This window comes from Nansenia antarctica, assembly GCF_963989245.1.
Source record: "Nansenia antarctica genome assembly, chromosome: 4".
Classification (NCBI taxonomy): Eukaryota; Metazoa; Chordata; class Actinopteri; order Argentiniformes; family Microstomatidae; genus Nansenia; species Nansenia antarctica.
In genome coordinates this window covers 32,326,773-32,350,264 of record NC_137689.1, presented here as the reverse complement: position 1 = coordinate 32,350,264, position 23,492 = coordinate 32,326,773, and the positions used below count along the sequence as shown (strand labels likewise).

The 23,492-nt window shown below is 43.4% G+C and overlaps 1 protein-coding gene across 2 annotated transcripts in view; it reads right to left on the bottom strand.

The window, feature by feature from the left end:
* Window positions 1–255: 255 nt before the first annotated feature.
* The window catches only part of dyrk1aa (dual-specificity tyrosine-(Y)-phosphorylation regulated kinase 1A, a), a gene marked incomplete at its 3' end in the record, with an annotated part of 51,802 nt that continues 28,565 nt past the window's right edge, over window positions 256–23,492 (bottom strand). The window contains exons 2-11 of one of the 2 annotated variants that reach the window (XM_080528584.1): window positions 13,143–13,342; window positions 12,276–12,368; window positions 11,400–11,588; window positions 10,844–10,991; window positions 10,241–10,527; window positions 9,567–9,713; window positions 8,611–8,751; window positions 8,074–8,377; window positions 2,820–2,944; window positions 256–930 (exon numbers count right to left, since the gene is read on the bottom strand). In XM_080528584.1, coding sequence (XP_080384710.1) covers window positions 256–930; window positions 2,820–2,944; window positions 8,074–8,377; window positions 8,611–8,751; window positions 9,567–9,713; window positions 10,241–10,527; window positions 10,844–10,991; window positions 11,400–11,588; window positions 12,276–12,368; window positions 13,143–13,265 — 2,232 coding nt within the window. In that variant the 5' untranslated portion in view covers window positions 13,266–13,342. Of the gene's footprint in view, window positions 931–2,819; window positions 2,945–8,073; window positions 8,378–8,610; window positions 8,752–9,566; window positions 9,714–10,240; window positions 10,528–10,843; window positions 10,992–11,399; window positions 11,589–12,275; window positions 12,396–13,142; window positions 13,343–23,492 lie in introns of those variants that run through there. The other variant, XM_080528585.1, reaches the window with a different exon arrangement.

The following is a 23,492-nucleotide window of genomic DNA, read 5'->3' as shown; positions in this document are numbered from 1 at the left end:
ATGGTGGATCGAAAAAAATCCAACTTGAAAAGCAGAACTGAGGAGAGAATCCCAAGGGTGGCATGAGGGAGGAGGAGGAGGGGGAGAGAGGGTGGGCTCTGCACTGTGGTAGCGGGTCAGTGATCATCTCCCCTCTCATGTTAAGCAGCTTTTTGATCTCTACGCACTTCTTTTGTTGTTGTCGTTGTTGTTGTTGAAAAAACACCACCTTTTAAAAAATACACACAGAAAAAAAAAAAAAGATTCTCAGTTTAGTCACGAACTGGCCACAGAACTCTGCTGTACACAGACCCCCGCCATGGGCGACTCCTCCCTGTCCATGCCCTGCCTCAGGCCCATGTGGCCCTCTGTGATGTAGTGGGCCGGCCCCGTGTTCGTACCTATGGGGTAGGTGGGGTGGCCCGCCATGCCAGTCTCTTGTCTGGGGTTGGAGAAGGCGCCCAGCCCCATGGTCATGCTGCCGTTGTGGCCGAAGTCCAAGGCTGCGTTGGCGGGGATGGGGCGCAGCTGGTAGGCCTGGTTGCCCTGGTTCCCGGTGGAGGAGGAAGAGGTGGAGGAGGAGGAGGCGGAGGAAGACAGGGAGGTCAGAGAGAGGTGGCCGTGGGGGGCCACCTCCATGGAGTCCTGCGTGGAGGCGCTGTGGGTGGGGGACTGGTAGAGGCGGGGGCGGGGGCGGGCTGGCAGGCCCTGCTGGCCGTGGGGGTGGTGGTGTCCGTGGTGGTGGTGACCGTGGTGATGGTGTCCGTGGTGACCATGGTGGCCGTGGTGACCGTGGTGGGGGTTGCCGGTGCTGGCCAGGGGGTGCAGAGCCTTGGGCTGGGCGGGGGGCACGTGGAAGGTGGTCTCCTGGACGGGGTGGGTCTCCACCGTCACCTGCTGGGCCCCCTCGGCCCCGGCCCAGCCCACGGGGGGAGGGAAGGGCTGCCTCGCCTGGCGCGCGCGCGCGCACACACACACACACACACACACACACACACACACACACACACACACACACACACACACACACACCAAGCACTCAATACTATATCTTCATTGGAAATCAAACTCTTTCTGTAATTGCTACAGCAGGGTTCGACATTAACTGGTTGCCCGATTGACCAGGGCAAGTAAAACATTCGCCGGGTTTGTTTTTGCGCGACAGCGACGACGCTGCTGGATCCTGGATCTGTGTATCGGTGTGCAGGAAGAACAACGGACGGCGCAGGCGCCAGACCAGACTAGATGATCGTGGAGTGAAGATATTATTAAAGCGTACACGCTGATCGACAGACAGGTGGACAGGCGCGTACGCTTTAATAATATCTTCACTCCACGATCATCTAGTCTGGTCTGGCGCCTGCGCCGTCCGTTGTTCTTCCTGCACACCGATACACAGGATCCAGCAGCTAGTCTTTTGGAGGTTAGTAGTGTAGCTAGTCTCTTGGAGGTTAGTAGTGTAGCTAGTCTCTTGGAGGTTAGTAGTGTAGCTAGTCTCTTGGAGGTTAGTAGTCTAGCTAGTCTCTTGGAGGTTAGTAGTCTAGCTAGTCTCTTGGAGGTTAGTAGTGTAGCTAGTCTCTTGGAGGTTAGTAGTGTAGCTAGTCTTTTGGAGGTTAGTAGTGTAGCTAGTCTGAGGAGGTTAGTAGTCTAGCTAGACTACTTAGTAGTCTCTTGGAGGTTAGTAGTCTAGCTAGACTACTTAGTAGTAGGGGGTACCGGTAGGTACCGGTTACTTTACATTCGGTATGTACCCGTACCGAATCGCAAAGGAGATTTCGGTACCTAATTTCGGTACTTTTCTATCTCGCCGGTGTCAACTGGTGACTCGTGACGTCACATCGCCTGTTAAATTTCCACTCAGTGAAAGCAGCGAGTACGGAAGGATAACGAGAAGGTTGCTAATAGCAACTTCCGCTAGCGGGTTGGCGTAACGCGACGCTCGACTTATGGGTGCGTTCCGTAAACTCGTTCTGGAATTCTGATCACCACTCGTGGAATGCCTTCTGTCCAATCAAATGACTTGCTCCCCTTATGACGTCGGGCCCAGTGTGCGCTGCGACGCTCTCAGAGCGAGTTTACGAACGCAAGCCTTTGATTGGACAGTGCACTCCAGGATTCGACGCGTCTGTTGATGACGTTGTGCGGATGTGTGGCTGCGTCTCTGCGAGGTGGACAACATGATCGGGGATCTCTTGATATTCGGGTACTGTCCTTATCCTACTACTGTGTCTGAAAAATCAATCGTCATGTCTCATCATGGACCAGAGAGGGGGAGGGGAGTAGTAGTAGCTGAGCGGCAACATAGTTTGGATTTTGACGAGGTGGAGGGCTCCAGTTTATCAGAGTTATATTTCCTCTTGGTCTTCTTGGTTCTGGGGGCTATGCAGGCCTCTTCACTAGATCCCTTTTCTAAGAATATTCTGATGTCCTTGAGGGGCTGCCGAACAAGTGTGTACTGTACTCGTATTCGACATCAGTACCAACGATAGGCAGTAGGCACCCCCAGCTTAATGGAGTCCCCAAGGCTCAGGAGTTTTATTTTCATTTATTTTAATTTGAGTGTATATTTAACTAATATATATTGTGCCTCAGCAATAAAAAAGTGAAAAGCTGTTTAATGTTGTCGACCGTGTTATTATTATATATATATGTCATTTAAAAAAATCAAAAGTACCGAATTAAGTACCGTTTTGGTACCGGTACCGTTTTTAAAGTATCGGTTAGGTACCGGTACCGGATAAAACCCAAACGGTACCCAACCCTACTTAGTAGTCTCTTGGAGGTTAGTCATGTAGCTAGTCTGAGGGAGTTTCTAGAGCAGGCGTTGTGGTGTGTCTCACCTGAGGACAGAGGTTCTCACAGTCCATAGCCTGCACGGCCGCGCTGAAGTGGCCTCCGCTGTGGCGGTGCTGATGGGTCGGGTCTGAGCGCGCCCGTCCACTGGTACTGGTGCCAGACGACCCTCCTGTAACACCACACCAACAGGTTTACACTCACCACACCAACAGGTTTACACTCACCACCCAAACACCAACAGGTTTACACTCACCACACCAACAGGTTTACACTCACCACCCAAACACCAACAGGTTTACACTCACCACACCAACAGGTTTACACTCACCACACCAACAGGTTTACACTCACCACACCAACACAAACAGGTTTACACTCACCACACCAACAGGTTTACACTCACCACCCAAACACAAACTGGTTTACATTCACCACCCAAACACAAACTGGTTTACATTCACCACCCAAACACAAACAGGTTTACATTCACCACCCAAACACAAACAGGTTTACATTCACCACCCAAACACAAACAGGTTTACACTCACCACCCAAACACAAACAAGTTTACACTCACCACCCAAACACTAACAGGTTTACACTCACCACCCAAACGGGTTTAGATTCACCACTAGGGATGTAACGATGCATCACGAGACAGTTATTTATCGATACAAATATGAGACGATTCAAATCAGTGAAATGAAAAACGAATCGCGAAACTCTTTTAAACCCTTAAAGCCGACAACATTTTACACGCGTTGGAATATTACCGTATTTCCTAAACTAAATGTTCTAGCAAAAAGATTCCAATAGTTCCTGAAAGCAGAGAAGCTGCGCTTTCTACCCATATATGTGTCACAATATGATGTAACCAGACACCTCTCGGAAAAGAGAAATACGTCAAATTCGTCTTCAAAGTATTTCTGACCTAAAACTCAGATTTTCGTTTTTTCAGCTAACATTCAACTTGAAGATCTGAAGTACCCACTCGTTATTTTTCCGAACAGTTTTACGTTCATTAAATAAGTGTAATCTAGCAACAAAATAGGCTTGTTTGTCATGAAATAACATACGTTTTCACTTGGGTGTGATTGGCTGTTGAGCTCTCGGGGGAGGGACAAAGGAAGCCGTGTTTGTTTTGAGAATGTGTTCTGCTTAGAATGAACTCAGTAATGAACTTCAGTAATGACTGAAGGCACTGAAGGCACAAAGTAATGACTGAAGGCACAAAGAAATGAAACTTTACTAGGACAACATACGGATTTCACGGGATCAACATACCACATGTAAGTAGCCTACAATCCTTTGTTTGTGTTGGGCTAGCCGCGTTAGCTAGCGAACATTAGCTAGTACGTTCTGTGTCGTCGTATTGCCTTTTAAAGACTTTCTAAAACAATCGCATAGTAGCACATTATGCTGTTCTTATAAGTTGTGTTGTTGCTACTGTGTACAGTTAGTTAACTGTTTGTCTTTTGTTACTTGGGTTAGGCTAGCCGTGTTAGCTTACTAGCATTAGCTAGTAAGTTGTGTGGTATTGCGTAAGACTTTCTAAAACAATCGCATAGCACATTATGCTGTTGTGTTGTGTTGTGTTGTGTTGTTGATACCGTGTACAGCTAGCTAACTGTGTTTATTTTTGTCTGTTTCAGCTTTGATATAAGGAACCTGGCGTGGTTATGGCTGAAAATCACTGATGTCAAGATCTGGCCAGACAGAAGTATCTCAGTAGCTCAGCTTCTACCCCAGGGCCATTCAGGCCCTGAACACAGCAAAGACTAGGCCCTGGACAATCTAGACAATTTGATGGCAGCTACTAGATTGAAATCAAGTGTAATACTGAAACACAACTGTGTACATTTCAAGCCTGCAAACTGCGACACTTTAAATGAATGTGCAATAACACTATGTGCAATATGACAACCCTAGGGTACATAAGGTTCAGAGAATAGGAAATGTTAGAATAGGTATAGCATAGCATAGAGTACAGCACAGTGATTTATTTGTATAGTATAGTATAGTGCAGGGGTCGGCAATTAGGTTTGGCCTCGGGCCAAATTTTTTTTGAGCCACTAGATGGCGGGCCCGAACATAATCAAAGGCTAATTTAAGTAATTGATTGTTTAAAAATGTGACACGTTCTAATGCTTTGACTTTTCTTTCGACTGTACACATCGCTAGTCAACTAACACAGCTTGTTTTGTGAACCTGCTAACAATGTAAAGTAGTGTTCTAGTTAACTAGGTAGCTGTCCAATCCATTATGTTGCAGTATTAGGCTTGACTAGCGAGTTTGTGTTGTGATTCTCAACAACGTTGAACCGTAGTTTCACACTTTTCCATATTTTTGAATAATAAATGTGTGGACTGACGATGTAGCGCAGCCTAACTTATTCTAATAATTATGTAACATAGTTTCATTCTGATAATTATTCCCCCCTCCTCCCAGACAAGGTCACATTATTATTATTGGATTGGTTGTTTGCATGCCGGGTGAAGTTAGCCAAACATTTAACCTGCTAGCAAGAGAAACATAATGTCACTCTCCAAAGGTCTAAAGAGGAAAGTTGACGGTGGAAACAGGGCATTTAAAGAGGAATGGACAGCGAACTATACGTTCATCCTACCTGGTTTCATCAATGCAAAGCCGTTGTGAGAGACATTTTCCGTGCTCACAATGTTCCCTTTCTATACATGCGAGTCGTCCTTTTCGTCAATGAATGCGATAAGGACGCACGAGAGGAATCGATGGATGCATAAAAACCTTGAGAACTGCCTGTGGATTAAAGTGACGTCAATATCACCAGATATCAAGCAAATACTGACCGATGGGAGATGCTTTTTGTTTGCGCAGATTTTGTTTTCAATGTTTTTCAGAAAATTTAACAGAATTTGCGTTGTTACTGTTCATATGTGTGTTGCAGTCACATATACGTAAACATTACGTTTGAATGGCTTACTGAGCTCGTGTTATTTTGTTCAAACCACACACGGTATGTCGGCTATTTCAGCACCGTGGCGCGTTGTCCACCTGCTTATGATTCACTCTGAGGGGTTCAGCGTCAGTGCGCTTCGGTGCACCTTGCTGCCTGATTGTCTGTCCCTGTGTCATTCACTCTCAACATGGATAAAAGTACAATAAGCATTATTCAGGTGGAGTTCGATTCTCTATTCGGACATTATAGGCGCTATATGTGGGACTGTCGGTCCGATATTATTATAAATAAAAAAATAAATAAAAAAGTGGATTCTCAAAATAATCTGCTGGGCCAAATATTATTGGTGACGGGCCAGCAATGGCCCACGGGCCGCCTATTGCCGACCCCTGGTATAGTGGATCTGTCCTTGAACTCATATAGTGTATATAGCCTTTATTTATGTAAACCAGCTCTTTTCCCTTCTTGTTTTTATTTTATTTTTTCCAAGCACCAGGGGAGCCCCCCCTCCCAAATTTCGTTGTTTGGTACCTGTACTATATCAATGACAATAAAGACCATTCATTCATTCATTCATTATTTACTTGTGATTATTGTGATGATGGTATTGTTGTGATTATGTACCTTGCTGCAAAGCTAATGTTGAAGAACCACAGCCAAAGATTTGTATTATTGTGTACTGTAAAATAAATTCTGATTCTGATTCAAGACTTTTTTGTATCATTAAAAGAATAATAGTTACAACAACCATAAAGCCTCCATAATGATAAGCTGGCTAATAAGCTTAGGTAATACCTTGCTAGGTAATAATGTTAGCTGTAGCTGTCTGACCCAGTGAGTAACACTGACAGCTGAGTGGTTGGGGGTGGGGTTAACCAGACATTGTTACCGCCCATTACCTGGCTGTGTGAAGGTGAGAAAAAACATTATCTTCGAAAGGCATTTTCTCTGCTTAGTGATTTCAGGTGTAGCAACTTTCAAATACTCATGTTGTCTTCAATTTGTTTCCGATTTCAATGTATGACGCATCATTTGAAAGCAAACTACAATCTGTAGTTTAAGCACATGTAAAAAACAGAAAAATGATTTCGCCTACAGGTAGCCCTTTTCATTGTCAGTTGTCACATATTATTACGGTAATTAGTAGCTCATGGAGAGCTGAGGAGATTTGAAGAGAGAAGCGGTATTATGAGCAGTGTTTTTATACTTTTGTGAGTTTGTGTACATATGTGAAATGTCACATGTGTGAAATGTCAGGAAGATCATCTAGTGTTACCAAACCACCCAAAAGGCAAAACACAGAGAATCAGCATGGGCCGACGACAGTGCACTCTGCCAAAGGAGCAGTGTGAGGAGTGTAATGTAGCTAGAAGAAACATGGACATTCTTAGAGAAAACAGGGCAAAATAATTAAACTAACAGCCCTAGGCTCACAAACTTTCTTGGACAGATATAATATAGTTGATATTTCAAATTGAACATGCTAAATATTTTCTTTTTGTGCAATCACACTTTTCACTACTAAAAACCTGTCAAATTTAATTGGGTGTTATTACACACTCATAACATACAGTCATGTTCATCACCTTCCATATACGGACAGTAATCCTGGAAAAAGGGGCCAAAGCTCTTACTCTGAGTTGATTTACTCCTAGGACATTTTACTCCTAGGACACTTACTGACGTCTCATTTTGTAAAAAAAGAAAGAAAAAAGATTTAAAGAAAATCGTATCCTGAGTCCAGTATAGTGAATTGTATCAAATCGTGAGTTGAGTGTTTCGTTACATCCCTATTCAACACAAACAGGTTTACATTCACCACCCAAACACAAACAGGTTTACATTCACCACCCAAACACAAACAGGTTTACATTCACCACTCAAACACAAACAGGTTTACATTCACCACACCAACACAAACAGGTTTACACTCACCACCCAAACACAAACAGGTTTACACTCACCACACCAACACAAACAGGTTTACATTCACCACACCAACACAAACAGGTTTACATTCACCACCCAAACACCAACAGGTTTACACTCACCACCCAAACACAAACAGGTTTACATTCACCACCCAAACACAAACAGGTTAACATTCACCACCCAAACACAAACAGGTTTACATTCACCACACCAACTGGTGCTGTGCCAGTGAGAGCTTTAGAAAGAAGCAGAAGGATCTTGAAATCTATTCTGAACCTAACAGGAAGCCAGTGTAGAGTCTCTAAAATAGGAGTTATATGAGCTCTTCTGCTTGTTTTGGTTAAAACTCTTATATACACCCAATACAGCTGTAGACGGAATAAAACGCCCAGGGCAAAGCTAGGTCCTCAACCAGGCGGGCCAGGCCGTACCTGAGCTGGAGGAGGTGGAGGAGGTGGTGCCAGAGGACTGGGACTGCTCCAGGGCGGGGCTGGTGGAGACACTGCTGCTCGTGTTGGTCCCCTCGTCCGCAGTCTTCTTGAAGAAGCTGTGCTGCAGGGCGTAGTAGGGCTGGATGCGGCTCTTGGGGTCGTAGTCCAGCATCCGCAGGATCAGGTCCTTGAACTTCAAGTAGTCGGCCACCGCGTGGCCCGACTCCCCCCCTCTCCGGCCCCCGGGACCGCCAGCCTCCACGCCCAGGATGCTGTGCAGCTTCCGCGTGCCCGGCGGCTTATACTGGCGGAGGAGAGGGAGAGAGCAGAGGGGACTTTAGGGGGCACGGCTGCTGAAGGCCAAAGAGGCAGGAGGAGGACACTAAACAACACAATATGGCTACAGCAAAAAGTCAAATAAGAAAGCAACAAATACTACGTAACAGATTTTTTATCCTATTACAGCTATTAGTTAAGAGTACCGGGGAGATGTATTCTATATGGATTATATTATCATCTCTTATTTGTTCAACGTACCCTTTTGCCATCTTTGGTCTTCTTTGCGCCCCACGCACTGTCAGACATCTTCTCAAAGAACTTCCGGGCCTTGGGCGCCTGGTCCAGTATGTGGTTGGGAGGGACGCCCAGCACTTCCACTATTTTGTTCATTTGATCCACCTGAAAACAAATCAGACGGCACCACGATTGAGAATCCATTCTTCTTTTGTTCTGACTTGATGTTTATCATCAGGTATGTGTGCAGCTGCTTCTGCCTGCGCCTGGGGGAAATGACTGTGGTAACACAATAATACCACACGTGTTTTCATAGTATGAAATGGCAATAAAAACCTAGCAATAAAAAACTGTGTACAGAGGCTAAAAAATGATGTCCTGTCTCAATGTAAACTGTCAAAACAAGCGCAGCAGCTCCCTCTATTGGTCACACCTTCTCCTCATCTTGATGAAAGCACTGAAGCTCTTTCTCACACTGATCACAGATGGCCAGTGGTATTTGGCAAGGCATTGCAAAATACAATAAAAGAGTGTTTTGGCTCATGAAACCTAGACATGGTAGGTGACCAGGCCTCTAGACATGGTAGGAGACCAGGCCTCTAGACATGGTAGGTGACCAGGCCTCTAGACATGGTAGGTGACCAGGCCTCTAGACATGGTAGGTGACCAGGCCTCTAGACATGGTAGATCAGGCCTCTAGACATGGTAGGTGACCAGGCCTCTAGACATGGTAGGTGACCAGGCCTCTAGACATGGTAGGTGACCAGGCCTCTAGACATGGTAGGTGACCAGGCCTCTAGACATGGTAGGAGACCAGGCCTCCAGACATGGTAAGAGACCAGGCTAGACATGGTAGGTGACCAGGCCTCCAGACATGGTAGGAGACCAGGCCTCTAGACATGGTAGGAGACCAGGCCTCTAGACATGGTAGACCAGGCCTCTAGACATGGTAGGAGACCAGGCCTCTGAGGCCTACCTACCTCGTTGGCTCCACTGAAGAGGGGCTCTCCTGTGTGCATCTCCACCAGGATGCAGCCCAGGGACCACATGTCTATGGCCAGGTCGTAAGGCATTCCCAGCAGCACCTCTGGGGAGCGGTAGAAGCGACTCTGGATGTACTGGTATATCTGAGGGGGAAAGACACGCTGTTAAGACATCACCATCTGTCAATGTTGCACTGATGTTGTATGTTGTACATCATGTGTCACGCACACACTCTCTTGTGTAAAAACGTAACCCTTTCCCACAAACATCACAATAAACAAATGTTAAATCAAGATTTTAGATTTTGAAGTATCTTTCCATCTTCAAAATGTAAAATCCATTGGGTAAAATCTCTCCAACAAAAGCCATGTGATTCTAAGCTTTAGTACAAGCAAAGGGCGCTCTATGGTCTGTCACAACTTAAATACAGCACAGGAACACTTGAAACAACAGCAACACAAAATCAGGCCTGTGTCAGTATGAAATACCACACTAATGTTTCCACTACCATTGAATAGCCGCCCCCCCGGTTCTGTTTCCCCTGCCTAAAAACCTTTAGAACTTAATGGACACTGTTGGGTCAAGGCGACCCTGGATGTGGATATGTCAAAGACCTCTGCTGCCAAAGAGCAAAAGAATCAAGACGGGACAAACAGCCGGACCAACGCACCCTCTGTCCCAGCTGGCAGGAGCTGCCAAAGTCCACGATCTTGATGGCGCTCCTCTTGGGGTTGCAGAGGAGGATGTTCTCTGGCTTCAGGTCACAGTGGATGATGCTGAGCTCAGGCGTGGCCAGGAACAGCAGGGCCGTGCACATCTGCTGGGCGAACTTGCGCGTGAGGTTGAGCGAGACGCCCCGGAAGTTAGTGTTCCGCAGCAGGTCGTACAGGTTGTACGACAGCATCTCAAACACCAAGCACAGGTGGTTGCGGAACATGAAGTGGCGCTTTAGGTGGACTGAGGGAGAGAGACAAGGGACAGGGGGGAGTAGAAGTCTTACCAGTGATGTTAAGAAACAACTGTTTTTGTTACGAGTGTTGTCTCTCCCTAAAATGTGTTTCTGGTAGCTGGCACATAAACTAATTTGGGTATTTTATTGCTCTACGCTCTCGTAACATATATTCATAAGCAACTGTAATGGATTAAGCCTTCTTACAAACGGAGCAAACCAGTTAACTGTACAGAGACCTGTATAATGAAATGGTTTAGCTGGCAGTTTTCTGCTATGAGAGGAGAAGAAGAAGAAGAAGAAGAAGTGTGAGCGGAGCCTTACCTATGTAGTACTTCATCTCCGTGTCATGTTTGTTCATGAGCTCCAGGAGCCGCACTTCAATCTGGGCTTGATTTAGAAAAGCCTTCTTGTTCTTGATGATCTTAATTGCCACCCACTCCTGCTCAACACGGTCATATGCTTTTACAACCTAGAGAGAGACGCCGGGGCCAAACACAAATCATCGTAAACACAATGAGCTGGGCGGGCACGCGTGAGCCTAAGAAGGGGGTGGAGGGGGGCCTGATTTATCACAGCCTCTTCAGATTAACACACAACCACACACACACACACAACCACACACACACACAGCTGATTCAGCAGATGCCTCCACACTGTGTGTGGCCCTATGGTTAAATGCTCCTGGAAACGTTTTGGGGGAAAAAACCATACATTTCAGGTCAACATGTTCACAACAAAGTACTGGAGCGTCACACAGCCTTTGTGGCTGCGGCGTTAAATGAAACAACACAAGGTGCTCTTCGTGGGAAGTGGCCTTATGGATGAGATGTCAGCGAGCGCTGTTGTAAATCGTTACAGACTCCCACGCCCCACCCACCTGTCCGAAGGAGCCTTTTCCGATCAGGGAGTCGATCTCGTAGCGGTCCATCCATTTCTCCCCGTTCTTAACGATGTAGTCGTAGTTGTCGTCATCGTAGCCATCGTTGAAGACCTTCCTCTCCTTCTTGTGACTCGAGTCGTCGCCCTGCCCCTGTTGGTGTCGCCTCTTCTTCTTTGCATAGTATACCTGAGGACCACAAGGTTGTCATAGTAACCTGAGGACCACAAGGTTGTCATAGTAACCTGAGGACCACAAGGTTGTTCATAGTAACCTGAGGACCACAAGGTTGTCATAGTAACCTGAGGACCACAAGGTTGTCATAGCAACCTGAGGACCAGGAGATGTTCAGTGTCCTGACTGATCATGTCGTGCTGTTGTCTTTGCTGTCGTTGCAGGGTTCCACATTAACTGTTGCCCGATTGCCCGGGGCAAGAAAAAGATTCACCGGGTTTGTTTGCGCGACAGCGACGACGCTGCTGGATCCTGGATCTGTGTATCGGTGTGCAGGAAGAACAACAAGATATTATTAAAGCGTACGCGCCTGTCCACCTGTCTGTCGATCAGCGCGTACGCTTTTATAATATCTTCACTCCACGATCATCTAGTCTGGTCTGGCGCCTGCGCCGTCCGTTGTTCTTCCTGCACACCGATACACAGATCCAGGATCCAGCAGCGTCGTCGCTGTATTTTACTTGCCCCGGGCAATCGGGCAACCGTTAATGTCGAACCCTGCGTTGCTATTATCTGCTGACCTGACCATCATTGTATGTATGTATGGACCGTTCAGAGTACTCATCAAGCCTTTTGGTGTGTGTGTGTGTGTGTGTGTGTGTGTGTGTGTGTGTGTGTGTGTGTGTGGAGCTCGGTCCATACCTCATTTATGTGTTTGTAGGTTTTGATCAGGTCGATAGAAAGTTTCCTCAGGGGAGCCGAGGACGGGTCACGAAAGCACTGGGGCATGCGCCTCTGTAACATGACAACATCAGGGGTCACCTGGACAAACACAGGAGCGAGAGAGAGAGAGAGAGAGAGAGAGAGAGAGAGAGAGAGAGAGAGAGAGAGAGAGAGAGAGAGAGAGAGAGAGAGAGAGAGAGAGAGAGAGAGAGAGAGGACATCACCTTCAGAGAACAACACTCACCATCCACTGAAACAAGTCAATTCATCAGGACCAAAGTGTGTGTTCACCAACTGTGAATTGTGTTCGTGTCAAAAAACATGGCTATTCGTGTCACGCCGTGCCTGGTTGGACTAAGGCCTCTGGAAATTTGACACACGACAATATGCAAGACGAGACCGCCACTAACTACGGGGTGGTAACTAAGGGGAAGGATTCTAAATGTGAGCGTTGAATGAAGGGCCTGACACCAGGCAGAGACGGGGGGCCAGCCACCGTACGGGGAGGCGGGTCGTGTCTGGGCGTGTTTCACCAGCCACCCTACACAGAGTATTTTTGGTGATGGCCGTGACTGTCCTGGGTAATAAAATCAAGTGGAAAATCACCCTGTTTATTATTAGCCCCCCTGCCTGGGGCCTGCCGGGCGTGACTCTCCCGCCCTGCTGTCAGAATAACCCCCGTGCTCACACCCGGGTCAGGATACATTTTGAGAAGTGCCTTTTTCCAGGAACCGCAACGGAGGGGGAGGGGGGGGGCATAAGCAGTGCTGTGGGTGGGAGGCACAGGCCAAGGGGGTCTCGGAGAGAGCTTCCACCACTGTGTGTGTGTGTGTGTGTGTGACTAACCTGGCTGGTGATGGAGGGCTGTGCCTGCTCGCTGTAGGGCAGCGCCGGCACAGACGGGTCGGTGGTGGTCAGCTGGCGCCGCTCACTGTACTGCTGGTGTGAATGGGGCATGGGAGCAGCCATCTGAAGCCCAGCGGCCTGGAACCAAAACGAGGGGGCAAGCCGGACAGATGAAGGTTTGCATGCTGAAGTCTCTCCTCCTGGAGGGCAGCACAGAGAGAGAGGACAGAGGGACAACATGAGGTTCTGGTGTGCACTGGACACGTTTGCAACAGAGTCCCAACCGGGCCTGCCCGGCAATCACGCAAAAACACACTGGGCGATAAGAAAACGTTTTATCCGTCACATTCAAACGAGGTGCTGAAAACACACCATCTAGTGTCAATATGAGAGTGCGCAGAGGGTTGTCACCGTAATCAGGAGGGCATTGCCTCTGTTAGAATCCTTCAACGTTGGTGGAAATTACAAGGAATCTCGGAACCCATTTTTCCATCACTATTATGATTATGACTTAGCTAAGGTGGCCTATCATTATCAACCATACTACTAAAGGGAGGACGGCACTGTGCAAGTGCCAGTGATTGAACTAAATCACTATCCAATACAAAAGCAAGTCCCTGGAAAGGTTGCAAAGATTACAACTCATTAATGAAGGAGGCAAGAGCCATTTGAACTGCAATCATACAAATCAACCCACAGGTCACACACACCTTGATGAAGAAAAATAATAATAAGGAAATGAAAGATCGATCTCGGGATTTATGAATCGATAATCGCTCATTCAATGAAGATCGATTCAGAATCGGGAAATCGATTTTTTGAACCCAGCCCTACTCACCACAATCATGCCACCCCTCTCCAAAACGAATGAGATGGTGGGAGGAAGAAATACGTTGTCAATAGGGATGCACAATATTATCGGCACCGATATTTATCGGCCCGATATTGAGGAATTAATGTTTATCGGTATCGGTATTTATTATAAAATTTAGCCGATATTTAACCGATAATATGAAGCCGAAAATATTTCTGCTTCCGGTTTCCGGTTTCTGCGCTCTGCTTCTGGTTTCCGCGCTCAGGCACGCAGTTTGTGTAGACGAGACGAGCGAAACATGCCTTCCCCGGTGTGGACATTCTTCACAATTTCTAAGGCAGATATTGCGTTTGCAATTTGCAATACATGTTCAACAAAAGTTCGGAGAGGAGGGCAAAGGTCTACGAGTTACAACACAACGAATCTAATAAGTCACCTGAAGAATCACCATTGCAAGCACGCTGTATGGAAGGAATATCAAGCACTCGTTGTAGCAGAACACGGTAGCCTAGCCGCGAAAAAAAAGCCATTGTGAATATACATGTAAACATACTGTATACTGTCTAAAGCTATGGTTAACATATACATGTAAACATGCAGTATACTGTCTAAAGCTATGGTTAACATGTACATGACATGTAAACATACAGTATACTGTCTAAAGCTATGGTTAACATATACATGTAAACATGCAGTATACTGTCTAAAGCTATGGTTAACATGTACATGTAAACATGCAGTATACTGTCTAAAGCTATGGTTAACATATACATGTAAACATGCAGTATACTGTCTAAAGCTATGGTTAACATGTACATGTAAACATACAGTATACTGTCTAAAGCTATGGTTAACATGTACATGTAAACATGCAGTATACTGTCTAAAGCTATGGTTAACATGTACATGTAAACATACAGTATACTGTCTAAAGCTATGGTTAACATATACATGTAAACATACAGTATACTGTCTAAAGCTATGGTTAACATGTACATGACATGTAAACATACAGTATACTGTCTAAAGCTATGGTTAACATATACATGTAAACATGCAGTATACTGTCTAAAGCTATGGTTAACATGTACATGTAAACATGCAGTATACTGTCTAAAGCTATGGTTAACATGTACATGTAAACATACAGTATACTGTCTAATAGGGATGCTCCGATTTATCGGCCACCGATTTAAATCGGCCGATTTCACTCCAAATGACTCGATCGGTGATCGGCAAAAATGGCCGATCGCAAAAACCGATCTTTTTTTTTTTTTTTTTTTTTCCCCTGGGGAAGACAGATAACTGAACAGAAAACATAGGAGGACGTAACAGTATGTAAACCACGAAGGCCACGTTTATGATGTCTTTTATACAGCCATATCGACTGACTTGGGCTTCAGGCCCTAACTGGGTGATAGGCCAGACCTTTACTATGCCATAAAAATGGGTCTGCGTTTGCTTGGTGCCTAATGGATCAAAACTTTTGTCTAAAAAGCAAAAAATATGTAGGCTATCCAGTCAGTAGGCCTACAGTTATGTATTTTTAAAAAAATCGGTATCGGTATCGGTTGATCTTGAGGAAAAAAATCGGTGATCGGTATCGGCCCCAAAAATCCAGATCGGAGCATCCCTACTGTCTAAAGCTATGGTTAACATGTACATGTAAACATACAGTATACTGTCTAAAGCTATGGTTAACATATACATGTAAACATGCAGTATACTGTCTAAAGCTATGGTTAACATGTACATGTAAACATACAGTATACTGTCTAAAGCTATGGTTAACATATACATGTAAACATGCAGTATACTGTCTAAAGCTATGGTTAACATATACATGTAAACATGCAGTATACTGTCTAAAGCTATGGTTAACATGTACATGTAAACATACCAGTGGTGTGCCGTCAGGGCCAGCAAGGCCTTCTCTGCTGGCCTAAACATCATCAGAATATACATTTTATTTTAATATTTTTTTTCCACAAATATGTATTAATGATTCCCCATAGTCTATTCTCTTCATTTCATAGCTTTCCTCTTGGTTGCGCTGCTTCCAGTCTCCGATTGAGATTTGGAGGGCTGGCCTTTATGTTAGAGCTTTTATCCAATCAAAATGTGTTGCTAGGGGGCTCCAAAATCTGCCCAGCCTGCACGCTAAACGGTGCCGCGGATACGACCTGTAACTTAACGTTGGAACGAGAAAACATGTGGCGTTCCTAGTAAACCTACGTAGATGCGAGCAAAAGCAACAACGGCGCCTGCTGTAAGGCTCAATGATGTCAGCACCCAGCACGTCTTTTGATTGGATACGCACTATTGATATGCACTATTGATACGCACTATTGATATTCACTATTGAGATGTGTAACTATGCCGGTAGATGTGAAACTTTTGAAAGTGCCAGGGAAACGGAGCGCCACAACGAAAGCTTTCGTTGACTGATCGATAATACTGATCGATTGTGTCCTGTTTTTGGGTAAACAATAACTTTCATTTAGGGGACACGATAAAAGCGCCGAGTCCACAAACAGGAAACTACGTTGAGCTTCTTTCTTTTCTGGCTGAAAACAACCCAGATTTACATTACCACCTGTCCACAAACAAAGTGTTTACTGGGACGTCAGGCAAAATACAAAACGACCTGATTTTTGCTATTGCTGAAGTGGGAGAAGAGATCAAAATGGAGATTAAAAAGGCACCCTTTGTCGCTATTATGGTGGACGAGACGACAGACGTGGGTAATGTATCAAATCAAATCAAATCAAATTTTATTTGTATAGCGCATTTCTTACAAGATGCAACTCAATGCGCTTTTGTAGCGATCTTAAAGATGTTAGTTTAACACTCTTCATTGTAAATGCGGATTTATTGATTAAAAATGCTTCGGAAATATTAATATAACTCTGTTGTACTTGTCTGACTATGTTAAGGTGATGCAACGCCCGGTTATACTGTGTTTCTGTCTAGTTTCTAGAGCCATGGCGTCATAACGATGGTATTAAGAGGTAGAATAATTCAGGTAGGAATGTGTCGGACATCACTGAAGGCCTAGGTGTGAAATGCACCGCCCGCCACTGAAACATACAGTATACTGTCTAAAGCTATGGTTAACATATACATGTAAACATACAGTATACTGTCTAAAGCTATGGTTAACATATACATGTAAACATGCAGTATACTGTCTAAAGCTATGGTTAACATGTACATGTAAACATACAGTATACTGTCTAAAGCTATGGTTAACATATACATGTAAACATACAGTATACTGTCTAAAGCTACGGTTAACATAAGATCTTTATGAACTTTGGCTAAAAAAAGCATTGTGCACTGTCTATAACAGATTCTGTTTGTTAGAGGAAATAATAAATGAACATTTGAAGAGTCAGAAGTGTTCTCTTTGTTGTGTTAACAATAGTGATGTAAGTTAGATTTGGTGAGATCACTATGGAATATTAAATCATCAATCTTTGCTCACTACATAGCCTTTCTTACCTTCAGGTGTGCATGAACTACAGGTTATCAACTGTGAAATTATATCTGAATGGTCTTTATTGTCATTGATATAGTACAGGTACCAAACAACGAAATTTGGGAGGGGGAGCTCCCCTGGGGCTAGGAAAGAAAAAATAAAATAATAATAATAATATCGGTATCGGTATCGGTTATCGGCCACGAGAAGCGGGTAAATATCGGTATCGGTTGGAAAAAATGCATATCGTGCATCCCTAGTTGTCAAAGATAAAACATAATGAATAAATACATTTGTTGCAGACCTACTAACATGTAACATACTGTACAGTATGTTTCATGCACCATTTTAGTGTGTTTTAGTGTGTACCAGCTAGCCAAACAAGTGTTAGCTTGTTAGCTAGCTAGCTAGCTTTGTTAGAGATGTAATAGATAATAGAAAAAGTAAATGCTTTTGTAATGAACGGTAATGTTATGTGGAATAAAAAATAATGATTAATTCATTGATATGTAGATTTGCTGTAGAATAATACTGAGAATTGAAATGATTTCACTAGCCAACTTCTGTAATACAGTACACTGAGGGCCGGTTTCACAGACAAGGCTTAAGCCTAGTCCTAGACTAAAAAACATCTTCAATGGAGATTTTACATTGAAAGTGTGATTTAGTCCAGGACTAGGCTTAAGCCTTGTCTGTGAAACCGGCCCTGAGAGTCTATGGAAAACCTACACTAGAGAAGTGTCCACACCTCTGACCTGAAATTTGTGTTAGAGAATGAGGAGGTGAGAGGTTCTGAGAGATGACACCTTGATGAGTCACCAGCACTTCAGGTATTTGTCATTGTATTCTATTTTATGAAGATAGTAGTAGGCTACTTTGTAAAAGTGGTGTTGGTAACAGTGGGCAATCATTTTAAATGTACTGTCTTCTTTTTTTATTACAGCTTTGATGCCCAGATGGGATGGGAAGAAACTACACCGAAGTCCCACTAGATGCTTTATGGACTATAATGATAAATGCATACACACAGACACAACATTATACTTTTTTACCATTCTATTATTGTATTGCTCAATTGTATCTTGCCTAATTTTTTCCATTGCCATTAGGGCTGCAACGATTAGTCGACATAATCGACGACGTCGATCATAAAAACTCGTCGACGTCGATCATAAAAACTCGTCGACGTGGAATTTTAGTGTCGACGCATCGTATAAAAAAAATAAAATAAACGGGAGCCATGCAAGAATCAGCTGGGTACGTTTTAGCTAATGTTGTTAGCCAACTGGCTAACGTTATATTGTTAGGGTCGTAATGTTTATGTTAGCTTTACTGTTACATGTTGGAAAACAACGTCTCATGGACAGGGCTGTACATGAGCGTTTGTGCTATTAATTTATTTGCCCTGTGGCACGCATGTGACAGACAGAGGCGCTTGTATGTAACGTTACGTAGCAGGGGTTTTCCATGTTGAAGCCAGGAGAACGCGAGATGAAATGAAGTGAGGGGTGGTCGCTATTAAAATACCAGGTAGTCATGGTGGATGATCATGAATGATGCTTGATTAGTGAATGCTATTTCAATTATGTTGAGTCCACCAGCGAGCTGTCTGTAAGATAAACAGCGCCAAGCGTAGCCTACTAACGTGAGCTGTCTGTAGTCTAGCCAGCAATGCTAGCTAGCCAATCAACTAGCTCTGTGAGCAGCTGTAGCTTGGCGTAACGTTAGGTTAGATAGCTAGTTAAGCCGGATTTATGCTTCTGCGTCGCCATTTACGCGTAGCGAAAAGCCACACGACTAATCGAAAAAATAATCGACAGATTAGTCGACTACCAAAATAATCGTTAGTTGCAGCCCTAATTGCCATGCATTTTACTCTCTTGTACTTGTAATGGGACGTAATAAACTTTTGGCACACATGGCAATAAAAAATCATGAATCTTGAATTATTATTATTATTATTATTATTTAGCTATTTAAATGTGTCAGCCTTGCAATTTTGCTTCCTGAGGGTTAGCTGACAACCCCACTGACAGATGACAGGTAGGTAATGACAGGTAGTGTAATGGGGGAGTGGTTGTCTTGAGGGTGTGGTTGTCTTGAGGGAGTGATTAGGGTGGAGTTAACCAGCTATTGTTCCCACCCATTAACTCTGTGAAAAACGGTTGAGGCTGGAAATCTCAGTACGGTGGTTCAGTAAATATCCATGACTTCTTCAACTTGTTTCAGATTTCAATGTATGACACATCATTTTAAAGCTTACAAACTACCCTTTCATAATCTGAAAAAAACAGAAAAATGTTTTTGCCCTACTTGGGGACTTTTTAACCATGCCCTGTCACATTTATCCTCATGTCTATAAATACGTAATAACACCATTCATCCTCTATAACTATGTAATAACACCATTCATCCTCATGTCTATAACTACATAATAACACCATTCATCCTCTATAACTATGTAATAACACCATTCATCCTCTATAACTATGTAATAACACCATTCATCCTCTATAACTATGTAATAACACCATTCATCCTCATATCTATAACTATGTAATAACACCATTCATCCTCTATAACTATGTAATAACACCATTCATCCTCTATAACTATGTAATAACACCATTCATCCTCATGTCTATACCTATGTAATAACACCATTCATACTCATGTCTATAACTATGTAATAACACCATTCATCCTCTATAACTATGTAATAACACCATTCATCCTCTAACTATGTAATAACACCATTCATCCTCATGTCTATAAATATGTAATAACACCATTCATCCTCTATAACTATGTAATAACACCATTCATCCTCATGTGTATAACTATGTAATAACACCATTCATCCACTATAACTATTAGAGATGCTCCGATCAGGGTTTTTGGTGCCGATCACCGATCACTGGAATCAGTGATCGGCCGATCCGATATCACCGATCACAGCGTCGAAAATGGCAATTGACGCATTCTATTTATTGTGTAGCATTATTTATGTTTTTAATTATTCTTAACACCATTGACATTGTATATTAAGTATTCAAATGAAATTAGGAGATGAGAAAGTATCATGAATTGACAACCATCTGTTTTATTGAATTCACAACCACCTGTAGCTTACTTCAGGAAAAACAAATAAAATGTGAAAATAAAAATCATAATAAATCAAATGTACACTGTCACATCAAATGTGCAACATTCCACTCGAATGAGAGGAACTAGGGGCTCTTAGAGAACTTGGAGCTTATACTGTAGCTTTCCTGAGGAACAATAAACATACCCAAACTAAACTGCAACATAAACAGGCTATAGCCAAATATAAAATACTGTTTCAAGTCAGTCAGTTTCAAGTCATATTTAGGAGGAGATAAGACAGCAAGTCATCAATAATCAATAAAACAAAAAAACAAAACAACATTGCACCTAAGGAGATTTCAGACTCAAACCTTACTTCTGATTAAGCAGCATCACTGGCAGATTAGCCTTGAGAAATACAAGCATCTCAGCGTTTTTGGCACTCAGCCTGTTCCTCTTATCATCTAAAATATGTCCTGCTATGCTGAAAAGTCGCTCGCTATCTACACTTGTGCAAGGTGCACAGAGGAAGACCTAAAACTCGCGCGCTAATAGTTGTTGCTATGGGCCTTAGCCTAGCTTAGTGACTTCCTGCTCGCGGGGTCACATGACGTCGCTGAACACTACCTACACTACGCTCGTGAAGTCGCGCTGGAACTCTGACCAGCACTCGTGGAACGCCTCTCGTCCAATCAAAGCACTCGGTCCCTTTATGACGTCGAGCCCAGCGTGCGCTTCGGCGCTCTCGGAGCGAATCGACGAACGCAGCAAATGCCGTATGATATTCGTGGTATTGAAAGACCTTGCGTGCGTTCCTCCGCGAGGTATTTCTTTTGAGCAGACATTACAAACTGCATTTTTGTTGTCTCTTTCCGACAATGTGTAATATTGCCAGACTGGCGACGCCATTTCTCTATGTAAACTGATCGGCCGTGTTTGATCGGCCGTTTTGAGAACTCCGATCAAAACCGATCAAGGCCATATCGGCCGATATCGATCGGAGCATCTCTAATAACTATGTAATAACACCATTCATCCTCAGGTCTATAACTATGTAATAACACCATTCATCCTCTATAACTATGTAATAACACTAGGGCTGCCACAAACGATTATTTTCATAGTCGACTAGTCACCGATTATTTTAACGATTAGTCGACTAATCGGATCATACATTACAGCTTATCGCACAATTACTCAATTGCTCTTATTTAGCTATCATCTTCTAAATCAGCTTCTAAATTTAGCTTGAAGTTGTTAGTTGTAGGCATGTGCTAACTAAAAATAAAGACAATTAAAATGATTGTTCAGTAGGGCTGCAACAACGAATCGATTAAATCGATAATAATCGATAACGAATAACGAAAGCTAGTGGTAGCCTACCAAGCTACCCGTGAGTTAGAGTGAGGCACTGACTGTAGCCTAGCCTATTGTATGGAGTGAGAGGACACAATGACACATTGCATTGTTTTGGAGCATATCTGTTATATAAAAACATTAGTGTCTTGTCTGTAGCCTATATTGCACTTTGGGTTACTGACCTTTACATTAAGCAAAGTTATTACCTAAAACAATGCATGTATTGAGCTAGAGTTCAACTACTTTATTGAAACAATCTACCGCCATAGTCCATGGCCTGTTGTTAAACCTATTTGATGTAGCAAAGCCTTTTTTATTTATATTTGTTTTATATATTTATTAATACTTATTCATTTTGCACATGTATATGTATAGGCCTGGCTGATTTAGAAAACATAAAATAACATTTGCAAAAGAAATCTTTTTTAATGTAAAAAAAATAATTTAAAAAAACTTTTTTTCTAAATCTTTCCCCCCCACTTTTTTGGGTATCCGATTAATCGATTAACCGAAAAATTATCGGTAGATTAATCGATTGTCAAAATAATCGTTAGTTGCAGCCCTATTGTTCACTCAAAAATAGATATTTTAATGAACTTTGCAGATTTATTTCTGGCATCACTTGCATGTAATGTAATGTAAAGAGAGAAGTAGAGAGTGCAAACTGCTGAGTAAAATGAGGTAGGCTAGGCACTAGGCAACCAAAAGAATACAAAAACAAAAATAAATACTTGTACAGAGTACAAAAGTTTTGCTTTTACATAGTAGAACGCGCCTTCTTAGCACTGTAACGTTAAGACAACATTTTTTGCTATTTGATAAGTATCGCTTTGATGACAACGTTACAGCACAAAACGTAAAATAATGTAAGAAGGCTTTTAACGTAACGATATCGTTAGCCAATAACAAGCTAACTAGCTTACCGAGACGAGCCATCGTCTTCCTCGTCATCTGCCACAACGTGCTTCCTTTTGAGATGCTCGCGCATCATAGACGTGCTGCCATGATAAGCGAGTTCAGCTTTGCAAATTGTATATTTTAAATTCTTTTTTTCAACGTTGTGGTTGAAATGCTCCCACACTTTAGAGGTACGAGGACGGGAAGACATTTCTCTGTTTGTTTTTCCGGGGATGTCACGTGTGTCCCGGATGACCGACACTGCGCATGTACATCAAAGACACTGGGAGACGCTAGCCAGTGGCAGCTTCAGGGAAGAAAAACGAATGCTTATCGCTTATTTCAGCTCCAAAAAAACATGCGACGACGTCGATTACCAAATATGTCGGCGACGATTTTGGTAATCGACGTCGTCGCGACTAGTCGACTAATCGTGGCAGCCCTAAATAACACCATTCATCCTCTATAACTATGTAATAACACCATTCATCCTCTATAACGATGTAATAACACCATTCATCCTCATGTCTATAACTATGTAATAACACCATTAATCCTCATGTCTATAACTATGTAATAACACTAGGGCTGGTACGATTAGTCGACGTCATCGACTACGTCAATACGTCGGTTTGCGTAATATGCGTCGGTTAGTCGTAAATTAAACAAATAAATAAATAAATTAAAATTTCTTTTTTTTAAATAAGCAAAG